Source organism: Mustela nivalis, assembly GCF_964662115.1.
Source record: "Mustela nivalis genome assembly, chromosome: 16".
Lineage (NCBI taxonomy): Eukaryota > Metazoa > Chordata > Mammalia > Carnivora > Mustelidae > Mustela > Mustela nivalis.
Window position 1 is genome coordinate 43691616 of NC_139035.1, and position 15017 is coordinate 43706632.

Genomic DNA, 15017 nt, shown 5'->3' on the forward strand with positions numbered 1-15017 from the left:
AAAATAAAACCCACCCCACCCCACCCCTCCCCACCCCAAGAAAATGACAGAGCCGTAGGAAATGAAGTTAGGTAAGTAATAACAGAGCAGATGTACTTGCATATAAAAAGAGGGAAATAGCCTTAATTGAAGGAGGGATAACATAGCAAGGCGAAGCGGAGACAATCAAGAGGCGTGCGGCGGATGCAGATGAACAGGGTCTTCTGTGTGTATTGTTAAAATAGCTCCCCCAGCCGCCTGCTGCTCGAGGAGGGTAGCACGGTCATGCCACAGACACAGGGATCTCGGTCTTGAACTGTCGTTGTGTGTTGAGGTGAAACCGTGGCTGTGGGCCTTGCAGATCGTGTATTTCCTAATGACAATGGGGAATGGAGGGTGGGTTGGACAGAGAAACGTGATACAAGCCCCTGAGGCACTTGGGGGTGGGGTGGGGTGGGGTGGGGCGCCCTGGGTCCGTGGTGGAGAAGGTAGAGAAATAACATGCAAGTTCCGAAACATTTGCACACGCAATCCTGAGGACACAGGCATTTGTCCTTGAGCAGCAAAAACTTAACAAATATGAAGAATGGCGATCCTATGAAAACATTAAGGAAGTCTAATGAGATCTCCTGCATTTCAAACATCTTGGCTTTAACGATCGGGTCTCTCATTGACTATTTGCAGTGAATCTGTGCTCGCTGGGTGAGACCCTGCTGCCTTGAAACGGTGCTCAGCCTCTTAAACAGTATTTGAAGGTTGTATATTACATTAGGCAGACAATGTGTGCAGCGATTTATTCAACAATTGAGACAATGTCTTTATTCCATTTCAGTTTCTTCTCCATATGGCCATCTTGTAACTTACCGAGGTATTCATGAAACTGATTTAAAAACAAAACAAAACAAGAAGCTTAGGGGAGCCTGGGTGGCTCTGTCGGCTGAGCGTGGGACTCAGCTCAGGTCATGATCTTAGGGTCTTGAGATTGAATTCCGAGTGGGGCTCATGCTTAGCAGGGTGTCTGCTGGAGAGTCTCCCTCTGCCCTTTCCCCACTCAAATAAATATATAAATCTTAAAAAAAAAATCAACCACCCTAGAAGCAGAGAAGAACTTCTTAGTGCTATTATGAATTGCAGTATGACCAACATGTACCAAAAGAGGTTTCGTGCAGTTGTGTTCTAACGTCATGCAGGCTAGAGGACGGTTACTGCTTTAAAAATCTACCCGGTGCACTGCGGCAGCTAACTGCCAGTAAGAGCTTTGCACTTGAGTCTTGTCACTGAGATAACTATCTCAGCTCCCTGCAAATTTCCAAAATTCTCCCTAGGGGGACATTATTCCTCCACCCCCATCGCAGCCCATTTAAACTGTTGGTTGGTTAGAAGCTTGGGCTCTGAAGTCTGAGTGCTCTGGGCTTCATCACAGCTTCGTGAGACCTTAGACATTTTAATTTACCCTTTTGGCACCTCAGTGTCTTGGATGGTACTAGTACCTATCACACAGAGCTAGAATGAGGACTGATGAGTAATGCACAGAACTGGTACCAGGCACAGAGTAAGCACCTGACGAGCCACTGTTATTACTCTTGTAGTATAGTTATGATAATTAGTATTATTATTCGTATTGCTATATTAGGATACTGTAGTATACTATTAAATGCTGTTATATGAAAGACATCTGCTCTCAAATGTGGTTCTTTTTTTTTTTTTTAAGATTTTATTTATTTATTTGACAGATCACAAGTAGGCAGAGAGGCAGGCACAGAGAGAGGAAGGGAAGCAGGCTCCCTGCTGAGCAGAGAGTCCAATTTGGAGCTTGATGCCAGGACCCTGGGATCATGACCTGAGCTGAAGGCAGAGGCTTAACCCACTGAACCACCCAGATGCCCCTCAAATGTGGTTCTAAACTGCTCCCACAGGTGTATACAGTAACAGTTAGCAAAACTTCCCCTCCCCAACCCCCAAGGAGCTCACCTGTGAGCTTGGAAGAATCGAACTCTCCCCAGATGGGGCCCTGGGGGCCTGATTCTCCAAAGGCAGGTGCTGCTGGAGTTGGGCCTAAAGGGACTTGTTCACAGAGCCCACAGTCCTGGAGAGGGGCGCCTTCATGGGGCAACTCCAGGGAGGAGGACATAGGCCTTGGAAGGCTGGAGCTGGAGGAACAGAGGTGGGCAGGGGCACCTCACAGAGCTGGAGGGTGAGGTCCCTGGAGAGGTCTTCATCCAAGGCGGTGGAGGCAGCGAAGGGGAACATTGGGAGACGGTCTCTCTTTTCACTCATCGTGCCCCTGAAGCTGGTGGCCCAGGGGCGTCTGCCATGCAACCACCTCCTCCTCACATTTGTGCATGAACTTGACTTTTCAATGGGTTTTTTTCATTTATTTTCTCATCTGACTTTCTTGAGGGCTCCATAAGGTGGTAATGTCCCCATTTCACAGACCAGGAAACTGAGGTCAAGAATTTTAGTGACGTGGCCCATCTTCAGGCAGCTAGAAGGAGCAGGAGCAGGACGCAGCGGAGGCTCAGGGATGAGGGGGATGTGGTGTGGCCCCAGGTCTGTGGCAGCAGCAGGATCTGAAGCCTGGTTGTCTGCCTGAACCTGTCTTCGTGCACCTCCCCCAGAACAAAACAGGACCACACTGTTACAGAGCGCCGCTCCTTTCAGGGCATTCTGCTAGGTGCTTTGTCCTCGACATTTCCTGACTACTGCCCCCTTTTACAACCCCAGCCAGCCTTGATCAGAGCGCTGATCTGGGTCAGGCGCTGGAGCAGGCCAAGATCTCGGGCAGTTGTTAGTGGAGAGGAGCCGGGCCTTGTTTGTGCGGACAGCGACACCCAGCGGTGCCCGGTGTTCACACCCCGCCTCGTCAAGCCTCTGGCTCAGGCCCTGAGGGCGCTGCAGATAGAGACGCAGGCTCTGGAAAGCCATGAGGGGTTCCGTGTCCCTCCTCCAGCCCCGGAGAGGCCTCTGTCGTGAGTCTGCATCAGTCCCCATTCTGTCTGATTCACAAAGGACATCACGGTGTATAGCTCGCCTGGGGATGTCACAAAACCCCCAATATAGTATAGGACATTACGGCGTATAGCTCGCCTGGGGATGTCACAAAACCCCCAATATAGTATTATGTGTTGAACACAGACACACGCAAACAATTTACACCCATTCACACTCACACACACATTCCATTAGCTCTTTAGGAATGACAACAGATGTCCAGAATTCGAAATCAGCCCTTAGAACCAGACTGAGGTAAAATCGGGAATTAGAAGAGCCTTGCTTTCCCGTGGCTCAGTGGGTTAAGCCTCTGCCTTCGGCTCAGGTCATGATCTCAGGATCCTGGGATCGAGACCCACATCGGGCTCTCTGCTCAGTGGGGAGCCTGCTTTCCTCTCTCTCTCTCTCTCTCTGCCTGCCTCTTTGCCTTCTTATGATCTGTCTGTCAAATGAATAAATAAAATTAAAAAAAAAAAGAACAACTTGTGCAGCCTTTCTGATGCCCTTTGCCAAATCATACACCTTCTTGTACCCTAAGGCAGAAATATAGGCCACGGTATAGTCATCAAGAAAGCCTAAGAATTAAATTTATTCTCCTACATTTCTGCCCTCCGTCTCAGAGACAAATCGATGGGTTCCCAGGATCTGAGCACTGTTCAGATAATTTTCATTACACCGGACTTTGGAACAAGCCTTGATTTGGGATTACCTGGACAAAGGAGCTGACCATGGCGGGCAGCATACCGCGGACCCAGCTTTGGCTTTCGGTCAGGGGGAAGCCTGACCGCAGACCTTCTCCCCTTTTCTGCCAAGCTTGGAAACTGCCACGAGCCACAAGTCCAGCCATAGCCACAGGCAGTCACGGACAGAGTGTGAGACACACGCCGCTTGTACAAACCATTCATTTTATTTCCTGTATTGGGTTTATACAAACTTGCAAGATACAAATGCAGAGCTCACCGGGATTCTTTAGTACCTATATCTAAAAAGAATGCTGGGGAGCGGGGACACAGGCGCTCACCTGTCAGTCAGGATGCTCCTCCCCGGGGAGGGGCTCGTTGGCTAGAAAGATGCTATGGGGCCACTACAGATGTCTGGTCCCCAACAGAGATGTCCTCTGTTTGGCTAACCTTAACTTTTCTTCTAAGGTCACTTTTATACTAAATAAAGACACTGAGATCATACATTTCCTTGTATGGTTTATTGTCTAATACTAGCAGATCAAATTGGCCCCTGTATGTGCATAAATAGATATATGTATATATATGTATATTTCTTATTTTCCTTAGTTTTAAGAGCTGCCAGGTAAGGGGTGCCTAAAGGGGAAGGGAATCGATTCCGTCTTGCTATGCTGCCCCAAGAACATGCCTCTCACCAAGGCAGGAGAGCAAGTGTGCACAGTTTGCGACCTCAGAAAAGCTTTAAAGTGACAGTAGCAGTATTTGATTACAGCCTCTTGGTTATTGATCAGGGAGGTAATGTGCTAATTGGCAAGGCCCCAGAGTAGCAACCAGGGCCATCCCCCCCGTGGTTCCCTTCGCACCGGGCCTCCATCTGGGCCCCGTTCTTTCATAACAACATGCTCTAGGGTGGCACGAGGGTGCCAGGCTTGGGAGGTCAAGCTTCAGATGCTGGCTGGGAGCTCTGTGATGGTCCCAAACCCTTGATTCCAGATCTAGACAAAAGACTTCCATTCTGCCCAAATCCTTGCAAGGCAAGAGCCCCCTGCCTATTTTGTCAGCCACTAAGCAGTTCGGAAGGCTGAGCTGGCAGAGTTCAGCACCCCGGTGGCAGTCCACCAGAGGACGGTCCTGGGGGGTTCTTGGGCAAGGCTGAGATGCCCCCTTGTCCGTGGGACTGGCTTCAGCCCAGAAGCTGACTCTGCAGTCTGGATGCCAGACGGAGCTACCGTCCCCCTTAGTTAGCAACAGCCCCCCAGAGGAAAGGTCACAGAGGGAGACAGATGTCGCAGATGTGACCCAGACCAGAAAAGGATCAAGGAGTGTGAGAAGTCCAAGGAACTTGCATGTGTCTGTGCTGAAGGACCTGTGAGCCCGAGCCATCTCCTTTGGCATTCGCGCGCACTGTATCCTGGCTCCGTCGAGGAGTTAAATTCTTGGTGGCGTTTGGGATAGGCTGCCATTCTGTCTGCCCTTTCCAGCAGACTGGTGACGGGAGGTGGTCCTGGAGCACACTGGGGTGGGGGTGGGTGCCCGCAAGGGTGTACTTTTGTGCACACAGCTGTAAACATTTCCTTTGAGAGGATTCATATCCCGTAACCCTAGAGGGTCGTCGAGAGTTGACAGTGTAATCAAATCCTTAGACCAGGACGTCCAAGAGAGTATCCTGTCCTCTTAAGATGCTCTCTGGGTGAGCTCTGGGGACCAGCCCTTTGCAGACTAGGGGATGGGAGAAGGAAGCTCCGGGGGCGGGGGGGGGGGAGAACGGACAAAGGGTTGGACCTAGAGGCAGCTGCCCAATCTCCTCGTATCATTTGCTGATTCCATTCAGACATTGCACATTTTGAAAATAGATTTGCTTTTATAACAAAAGCATAAAATAGATCTGTCTTAAAATAAGCCCGTCCTCTCCCCTTCTTTGGATCAAAAGGCATGGGGTGTGGCCGACACAGGCTTGGGAGTGGTATGGGATGTCAAGGAGGGAAAATGGGCCCGGGCAGGAGTTCTGGGAAAGGATCAGACGCCCAAACAAATATATATATTATGTATAGATCTATAATATGTATAATCTTCATAAAACATATATTAAGGCATGTAAAGCAACATAAAGACCCAGCTTTATGAAATAAGAGGTGAGAGAAAGGTGGCAAAGGTGCAGACCTTGATCCTTGGTATTTCACATGTATTTCTAAAAATACCACTTAAAAAAAAAAAAAGGACAAAGAAAGGGAAAGGCATGGAGGCCCCGAAAGGCTATTTCTTGTGGATGGAGAAAGGTGTTGGAAAGAGAGAGTGCGCCAATCCCACCTGCTGGTCTGTGGGGGAGGAAAAAACAGGTGTGGGGTGCTTGAGCGGTTCTAAATGGGAAACATAGCCAAGGTTCATGTTCAAAAAATCTGCTAAAAGGGAAATGGAATTCCCCAGCCTGCAATCCCTCAGAAGCACGACAGTATCCTAAGCACCTAGAACAGTGCTTAGTACATAAAGGTGCTTGATAAATATTTGTTGAATGAGTTGCCATCTTTACTTGCAAATGAACCAGTCACTGGCCCCTCGCTGTGAAGGAGTGGAGAAGACATGGTGGCAGGTAAAGTCATTGTTCTTGGGGGCCACTGGAGGCTGAAGTCTCCGGGCAGCAACTCTGGCAAAGAGAATGCCCAGGGGCCTGGGTTTTTCCAGAATCACTCTCTCCCTTCCCTCCTCCCTGGCTACCGTCCTCCCCAGATGAGGGGCCAGGAAGAAAAACGTGAGCTTTGCTTCTGCGTCTCCTCCGCTGGCCTCCCCGGGTAGGCGGATGGTGAGACAGCCAGACCAGAAGGCAGCCCTTCCGCAGAGCCTCACCTGGTCCTCCTTGGGGATGCCTGGGACGGGGCGTAGGGCCCTAGAACCTAGCTCCCCAGATTAAGGCTGCATTTCCTTTCCAGGGCACTCTCCCAGCTGACCCCCAGCGCATTCCCGGGGAAGGGGTGCAAGCAAACGTCCTGAACATGGTTAGGAAAGACCCCAAGGCTGATGACACCTTACGTGACAGAGGTCCTTCTCTCTGCCCCTGAGCTACGGAAGGGGAGGCAGACACTGGGCCTAGATCCAGAAAGGGCCATCTTCCTACCCGCACACCCGCACCACATCCCTCCGCCTTCGTCCCCACGGCTGCAGCTGAAGGTCACCACGTGCTCGCCGGTCGGTCCTCCAGGGGCCAGTGATGCACAGGCCCATGGATCTGGGGGACGAGGGGCAGGAGCAGGGCTGACAGGCTGGCTCTGTACTTGGCACTAAGCTAAGGCTCCATCCTGGGGAAACCCATCCATCCCACACCCCTTTCCACCTCCGCCTCACCCTCTTATTTGCAAACGAGTCCTGCCGCTTCCCTGTCCTCCCACTTGCCTCCATCTCTCCCTCTCTCTCTCCTTCCCCTTCTCAACCTGTCCGCAGACGCTGCACAGACCTGCGTGCCGCTCTCTACCCATAGCCAGCACTGTGCCCTCTGGGAGCCAAGAAGCCTCTCCCCAGCTCTTGTCATCTTGTCTTTGGCTCGAGCAGCATGGTCAGTCTCCACTGGACCCCCAGGGAGCACCCATCAGCAGAGACGTGTCCGAGTCCCGAGTGCAGTTGGGGCAGCAGGGTGGGGCGGCGGGGAAGGACCAGATGGCAGGTACCGTCCTCGTCCTCGGCGTCAGGAGGGGCCGCAAGAGGCAAAAGCATCCATCTTCTCCTCACCCTAGTGCTCCCCTAGAGAGCCTAGAGCGTCTTCCCCACCAGGGCATCCTCTTCCTCAGGAAATGTTCCAGTAAAGCTGTCATACCACCAGCCAGGGACAGGCCTAGCCCCTCAGGACTCGGGTGCCAGCCAGGAGGTGCTGTCTGCCCAGCATCTCGGGCCCCGGCCTAAGGCCACCATGTGGTGGTGGTGGGCGTGTGGCTGGGCGTAGTGGGCGTGTGGACACTGAGGTCACATCTTGGCAGCAACCCCGGGCCCCAGCCTGGCTCCCTGCAGCACCCCCACGGGAGCGCAGGGGCAGGGGGCCAGGGTGGGGGAACCGGGACCTCCGGGGGCAGAGGAGGCCTTCAGAACGTGGCTCTGTGGGGCTTCATGGCGTTGGCCTCGGCCAGAGCTTGCACTGAAGAGAAGAGAAACGGGTCAGAAAGGCGCGTCCTGGTGGAGGTACAGCTCCAACCCAGCTTCCCCAGGAGACAGAAGTCTCTTCTTGTAGAACCCTGTGGAAACCTGCCCCATGCCCCCAGCCCTGAGCGGGGAACCCATGAATGGAAGTCCATGCTCTTTTTCAAGTGCCTGGTACCGAGCGGCTGTGTATTAGGGGAAAGGGAGGCACACAGCCTTTGGCCGCTGTTGCCTTTGGTATTGTCATTTACAGGAAGATCTGGGGGTTATCTGGGAGCTTCTGAGGCAGGACTGCTGTGTATCCCAACAGGCTTGCTGGCGGACAGTGGGATAGGAGAGGCCTCAGCTCTGTCCCTGCCTGCTTCTGGAGAAGCAAAACCTACCAGCGCTGCGACATCCAAGAGGCAGCCCCGCCAGCTGGTGCTGGCCCAGCACTGCACAGGGACTGGGACAGGGACGGGGATGGGGATGCTGCGGGCTCAAGCGGATGGAGGGAGGGCGGAGAGCGGGAGCCTGGGGCGGTGGGGGGGGAGAAGCAATGCCGGGATGAGGGGGAGGGTGGATGGCTCATGGGGGTGAGGGGCGGGGTCCCACTCCCCGCAGTGGATGAAATACAGTAGAAAATTTCTTACGTCAGAGCTCAGACCCGCATGGTATGGCTGCTGTCGGCGCCCCGTGGGGATTCAGACGATAGGGGGTTGGCTGGTGGAGTCGGGGAAGCAGGGGAGGTGGGAGGGCTTGGGGTGGCACATTGCACTGGAAACAGAAATGAACAGGGAGGTGAATAGGGGTGGGTGGTGGTGGCAGGGGTGGGGAGGCCGGGCACCCAGAGCAAGCGAGGCCCTGCCCCAGGCGGGGAGCCAGGCAGGAGGCAAGCAGAGAGGAGAGCTGAGGAGGAGCTGGCCTCGGTCCCAGGCGCCGCGGAGGGGCCCAGGGCCCAGAGGAGGAGACCGGGCCACTGCAGGCTCTGCTGAGAACCAGTGTGACTGTGGGCAAGGCCAGCCTCTCCGGGCCAAGGCTCCGCTCGTTTGTGGAGACGAAGCAGAGCAGCCGATGGCTCCTTACCCACCGAGCTACCGTGGGTGATGAACAGTGCAGGAAAACCACACTACCCCCGATCATCAGGCCCCGCTGGGCGACTAGATCCGAGTTATCACCACGGGTATCACCTCCATGGAAACTGAGGCTTCCGCAGGGCTGGGACTGTGAACTTAGACCAGCATGCGGTCTCAGAAACATAGTCCCCCGCTATCCCTGGGGACCCCCTCTTCATCAATCCAGAAAGGGCAAACTTTGGTCCGCCCCTGAACAAATCATTACGAACCTTAAAGTGGTGACATTTGAATTAATGGATTTTACTCTATGATCGTTATGATTCCATGCTGAGAAGAGCAAAGTGGAAGGTCAGTGGGGAGGGGGGGATCCTAGAAGGAGGGGTGAGCTCTCTCAGGGCGGCTGTGAGGCTAGAGACTGGCAGAGAGAACGTGTTCACAGGGCCTCAGAGGAGAACCAGACCTCAGCCAGGGTCACACTGTTTCCTCCAACAGAAGGATCCTGGCATCCAACTTCCTAGCCCCTTTGCGCTCCACCCTGCCCTGGACCCCAACACCTCCCTGCCCTCTGTGCACTCCCATCGCGTACACACACACAGCCACAGATGGACACAAGACATGGACCTTTCTCGTGAGCAGGAAGCTGTATTTGCCCACACAGAATACAGACTTCGAGCATGGGATCCAACGGTTTTCCACGCTTGCTGCCCACAACTCAGATATGTGTGTTTGTGTACTTCCAAATCGAACTCTTCCACGGGACCCAACGCACGTGTGACGTCACACTCAAATACATTCACAAACGCTTTCGAAACACATGTCTGTGCGTATGTCTGTATCGCGGACCCAGTGGTTAGTTGTTTGGCAACTTTGACTTCTAAAACAGTCAAAAAGTCAAAAACTGAGCCAGTGCTGTTTCAAGAAAGCCAAATATCGATGGCAACACGCGTGCCGTGAAGCTCTTACAATTATGCACAGACGAGCTCTCGGGAGGCCAGTTTCTCTTTACCTCTACACACTTCTGAGGAGCTGACCTGCTGGGTGTCTACCCCATGGGAGATCAGAAACAGAAATCAGGGGAGAAAACGGACTCGGCAGGCCCACTGATAGCTAGAAAAAGGCACAACCGAGGCAAAAACGTCTTTTGTAAAAAGTAGATAGAATACCTTTAAAAGCATAGCAGTTTGGGAGAACTTAACATAGAGCTGTGGTCTGTACCAACTACAGCCCCAAGGGCATCCCTTCAACGGATGGGCAGAAGAAGGGTATTTATAATGATACTAAACAAACAAGAGCAAGAAAGATGAATTATGTTAAATATAAATTCTTTATGAAGGCAGAAAATTTCTAAATACATATTAGGAATATATCTATTGAAATAGTTGAAATTTACGGGGTGCCTGGGTGGCTCAGTCAGTTAGGTGTCTGCCTTCAGTTTAGGTCATGATTCTGGGGTCCTGAGATCAAGTCCCCCATCGCGCTCCCTGCTTAGTAGAGAACCTGCCTCTCCCTCTCCCTCTGCCCCTCCCCCTGCTCTCTCTCTCTTCTCCCAAATAAATAAATAAATAAATACAACCCTCAATAAAAGGGAAATGTTCCAGTTCCAGTCGGGTTGAAGCAAGTATCGTACACTTAGATCAGCTCACTTCGAAGGTGCGAATAGAGGTGAAATAGTTAAAATTCACATACGTAGCAGCTATGTATTGGACAGGTGTGATATGATAACCATGGGTCCGCAAGTACGATCTCGTCTGTGTCCATAAATCATTGGTCACACCTGCTCGCTCATCCTGGCCCTTCATGAGACCTGCTCTCTTCCCTCCTGCACACACAGATACGTGTTCACAAATATTGCAATGTATTCACCATGCACAATGCAGACACAAATGTGTTTTATCCGTCCTCAGACTGCAGAACAAGCCAGTCCCGCAGAAATACGTGCATTCATCAACACTGCCTCCATCCGTAAGCTGTAAACTCGCATACACGTATGTAAACTCCAACAGCTTGCTAAATCCCTCCTGTACTCAGAGTGATCTCCCCACAACGTTCGTAGACATTCTGCAGACATACACACACCTAGCTCTGTATTTGCGCTCACACGTCCTCTCCAAACACGCACCTGAATACACACAAATGCGCGTCCCTCTACAAACGACCCCCAGTATAGCCACTGCACACGACATCGTGCCACGCGTACAAACGTACACTTGCTGCGTCTTCCCCTATACCTCCTCCATGAGTCTGCACGCTCTGGGTCTGCCGACAAGTGTTCCTGACCCCGTCATGCACGCCACACAGCACTCTCGGGCATGGCCTCCCCACCCTGTGCACGCCGCGCTGTCCTGACGACCTGCACCTGGCACTCCCACACGCACGGTCCCAGGCTTAAACCCGTGCCCACACACAGTCCTCGCTGGCCCGGGCAGAGCTGCAGCTCTGGGAATCTGGGCCAGAGGCCAAGGGGCAGCGGGGACCGTGGGCTAAGTCTGAGGTCTGGCCCTGCTATGCCATTTTTTAAATAGTTGGGGTTTTGGCAAAAGCAAAATGACGGTTTACTTTCAGCGCACAGACCCTGAAACGTAAGCTGGTGCGTATCGAGAGGGAAATCTGAGAGGCCAGGCTGGGTTTTGTTTTCATGGAACCTTTGGCTGGGAAATGACAGGAGAGAGAGCCAGGGGCTGGACTGAGGGCAGAGGGAAGTTTTAAAAACAGTGTTGTGTGCGCTAACCCTTGAAACAGGAAGTTGCCTTTTGCCCAGAGCAGGAGGAATTTGATCTTTGGAAGATTCGAGTTCATTTTATAGCTAAACTACAGAGAGGTGGGCCTGAGGCCTCCGTGCAGCCCAAACTTGTCCTGCCGCCTTTGGAAGCCCATCCCTTCTCTTGTCCTCAGCTCCAGCCCAGCCAACAGCCTCTCTCTGAAATACCTCCAGCGGTGTTCCCTGGCCGCCCACTAGATGTCCCTTAGACCCTGACCACCAGTAGGTTCTTCCTTAAGGCGTAAATTCCCTTTGCTGTAGCCCGAAACCCTCTGGTTTCTAAAAATATCCACATTTAAATTAGCGAGAAAAACCGCACACAGAGCCTCCTTCCACTCCAGCTACTGGTAGGTCAACGAGTCCTCCTGCCGTCACCAGCACCGCCACGGCCACATCGGGCTAGCATTGAGTGACCACTTACTGAGTGCCAGGCACTGTGCTGGGCGCTGAGCATTCATCGTCGCCATCGCTCACACCGCCACGCGGGTATTTTGATTTGAATTTTACAGATGAGGACGTAGAGTCCTCTCCCGGAAGCCAGAATTCAAACCCCTCTTGAGCACCAAAATGAAACGCCATCCCTTCTGCCGGGCTTCTGGCCACAGTCCCGAGCTGCTCGTTGCTGACCCCTCGCCCTGGCTACCGTCACTGGGGGCCAGCACACCTGTCTCTCTGCCTCCTCCTCCTTGCAAACCTGGCATCCTTCCTGGGCATCTCTCTGGACTGGCCTTCTAAGCTCTCCCTCTCCTTCTCTGCCCTAATCACCTTTGGTCCTGAGGAGGGGGACACATTCCACCCCCCTCCCCGTTGGGCTTCATCATGTAACCACTGCCTTTCCTCCATCCTTCACTGCCCCCCCACCCCCCCATTAAGAGACCCTCTTCTATTCTTCCTGATTCTGGTCTCACCTTCTCTGGGGCCATAGCTCAGGCTGACCTCAACCTCACAGGGACTGGTCGGAACCCTCTAGCTTTTGTATCAGCGTGAAGTCTGTTCCTCATGCTCATCTTTTTCTAGCAGAGAAGTGGGTTTGGATCAGTAGCCAGGGTGATGACTGGCTCACTCTCACCTCTGGCCGCCTGCCCTTCTGTCACCTTCCTATTTGCACGCAGCCAGAAGGGGAAGGGAGAGGGTACCCTGCAATGCCTGGGCCCACTCCGCGACTGGTGATGCCTTTATTCTTCCCAGCCAAGCTCAGGGATTGCCCTTTCGCTATGCCTTTCCTTGAGCTGCCCAGGGACAGTGGTGCCCTTGCTCCCTGCGTGGCTTCTGGCCGTTCCTTCATAGAGCAGCTCTAGGAGAGCACCCCAGCTCTGAGCTCCTGGAGGCAACTCTGGCCCCTTGGCACCCCGCAGAGCCTGGCACAGTACCTGGTGCTCAATAAATGGTCGTCCTGACCTTGAGGCAGGTCTTCCTGGCCCTGTGTCTCTCTATCCCTGGCCCCCTCGCAGCACTGAGCTTCCTCCCCTGCACCTGGTCAGCCGGTCTCCCTGGAGGAGCGGGGCCCGGCCCCTCTCACCAGACAGCATGCGGCCCCTGCGGGAGGCCTCGGTCGCCAGGGCACAGGAGATTTCAATCCGCTTCTCCTGCTCCTGCAGCTGGCTCTCTGAGTCCTGGGGCACGTCCACAAGGTCCCCCTCGCCGATGGGCACCACGTTCTGCATACTGAGGAGGCACAGACACACAGACATGGAGTGGGGGGACAGGATGGTCTGACTGGCTTGGGGGGGGGCCTGTGGACTGAGGTTGGCGGGGTGGCCAGAGGCCTGTGAGTGGGCAGGCTCTGGTTCCCAGCAAGGCTGTCCCCAGGGGGGAGTGGGACGGACCCTGGCAAAACACATTTTGGGACCCCCCACTGCAATGTCTTAAAATGAATGAGAAGGTTCGAGTGAACATCTGGGGCAGCCTTGACGAGGAAGAGAAGTCACCAGAGGGCAACCCCTCAGTTTGTCTTGACGACAGCATGTGCCTGCGTCCGACAGGTCTTTTGGGCACACAATGACAGCATCCCTGCCCCGACCACAGGGCTGGGTCTGTTCCGCTGTCTTGAGCCACTCTCCACCTGCCGTCCGCTGGGGAGGCTCAGGGCTCCCACTGGCATGGGGCGGGGCACTGGATTCAAGGGCACTAGTGTCCCAGGTGCCAGGACGGACAGAGGAGTTCACCCAGCACATTACCTGGACTTGGCAATGAGCGTCTTGATCCTCTCCACCTTCTTCTGCTTCTCCTTCAACTCCTCGGGGCTCAGGGGAGTATCAGGCTCCAGGTCAATGTACCGTTCAGGGATGAGGACTTTGTCTGGTGTGGAGAGCTGGGGAGGGACCAAGGTCACCATCTCCGTTCCGTCCCCTCCCCCCACCCCACCCCCATCCCCAGGCTTTCTCCCCCTCTGCCCTCCTGGAATTCACTCACCTCCTTATTAATGTCCACATCGTAGTGCTGGGGCTCCAGCTCCATTTTGCGAAGCCGGGCAATTTCCTCCCTCGGCGTCTCGTAGGCCTGCCCGCCAGGCTCTTCCGCCCGCAGGGCTGCCTCCAGGTTGGAGATGTCCACCTCGTGGATGCTACGGTGACGGCGCACCTAGGGGACAGTGCCATCATGACCACACGGGGACTCTGTCCCCTGCTGCCCATCCCTCCAGGCAGCCCTAAGCAGGCTTGTGTCCTCGCTGTCCCCATTCATCACGCCGATCTGGCTGCCACCCCGCTGTTCCCACTGTGGGACAGCTAGCCTCCTGCCACGCTGCTTGTCCAAAGCCTGCCCACCTGCAAAGGCCAAATGTCATCAATATGCCTGTCTCACTGGGACTCATTACTTCCCATCTGGCTGGACCCTGTGTTCAGTCTGCGCCATCTCTCTTAGGCAGTTGGATTAGTGGATTCCTGTTACAGAAGCTCCAATCCACCCAGGAGACTGTAAACCCTTTGAGGGTAGGACTTTTAATCCTGATGTTCCTGAAATGTTATTTCTGAATCATTTCAGAAATGATATTTCTGAAATGTGGTGGAAAGAAAAAAGGCAGATGCCTGGGGCTACTCCCAGCTCCACACTCAACAGCCATGTGGCGCAGGAGTCCTGAATTTCTCCTGACTTCGTTTCCCTACATCTAAGACAGGGGTGGTAATTCCTAACCTGGGAACTGAAAGAACTAAACAAAATAACGTGAGATTCGAGAACCACATGGCGCCACGTGGCAGGGCCCTATGACAACCCTCTTCGGTAGACCCATCCCAGGGTCTACACAGAAACACACGGAAAATGCTCTAGAAACGCGTGTGAGTGACGGCTCTCCCTGGGTGCTGAATTTTGCACTATGCTCTATTAACTGAATTTTCTATCATTCATTTCAACTGAAACAATCAACGCACTCCCTTTTGTGAATTATTTTTCTTTAAACACATACAAGGAACACTTTGCCGCCATGTATCTTCCGCC

At 53.5% G+C, this 15017-nt stretch overlaps 1 protein-coding gene across 1 annotated transcript in view; it reads right to left on the minus strand.

Moving 5' to 3' along the window:
- Positions 1–3858: 3858 nt before the first annotated feature.
- The window catches only part of PLEKHA6 (pleckstrin homology domain containing A6), a 120003-nt gene continuing 108844 nt past the window's right edge, over positions 3859–15017 (minus strand). Inside the window, exons 9-13 of the mRNA XM_082703056.1 lie at positions 13995–14162; positions 13760–13893; positions 13102–13247; positions 8402–8525; positions 3859–7767 (exon numbers count right to left, since the gene is read on the minus strand). Coding sequence (XP_082559182.1) covers positions 8410–8525; positions 13102–13247; positions 13760–13893; positions 13995–14162 — 564 coding nt within the window. The 3' untranslated portion in view covers positions 3859–7767; positions 8402–8409. The remainder of the gene's footprint in view (positions 7768–8401; positions 8526–13101; positions 13248–13759; positions 13894–13994; positions 14163–15017) is intronic.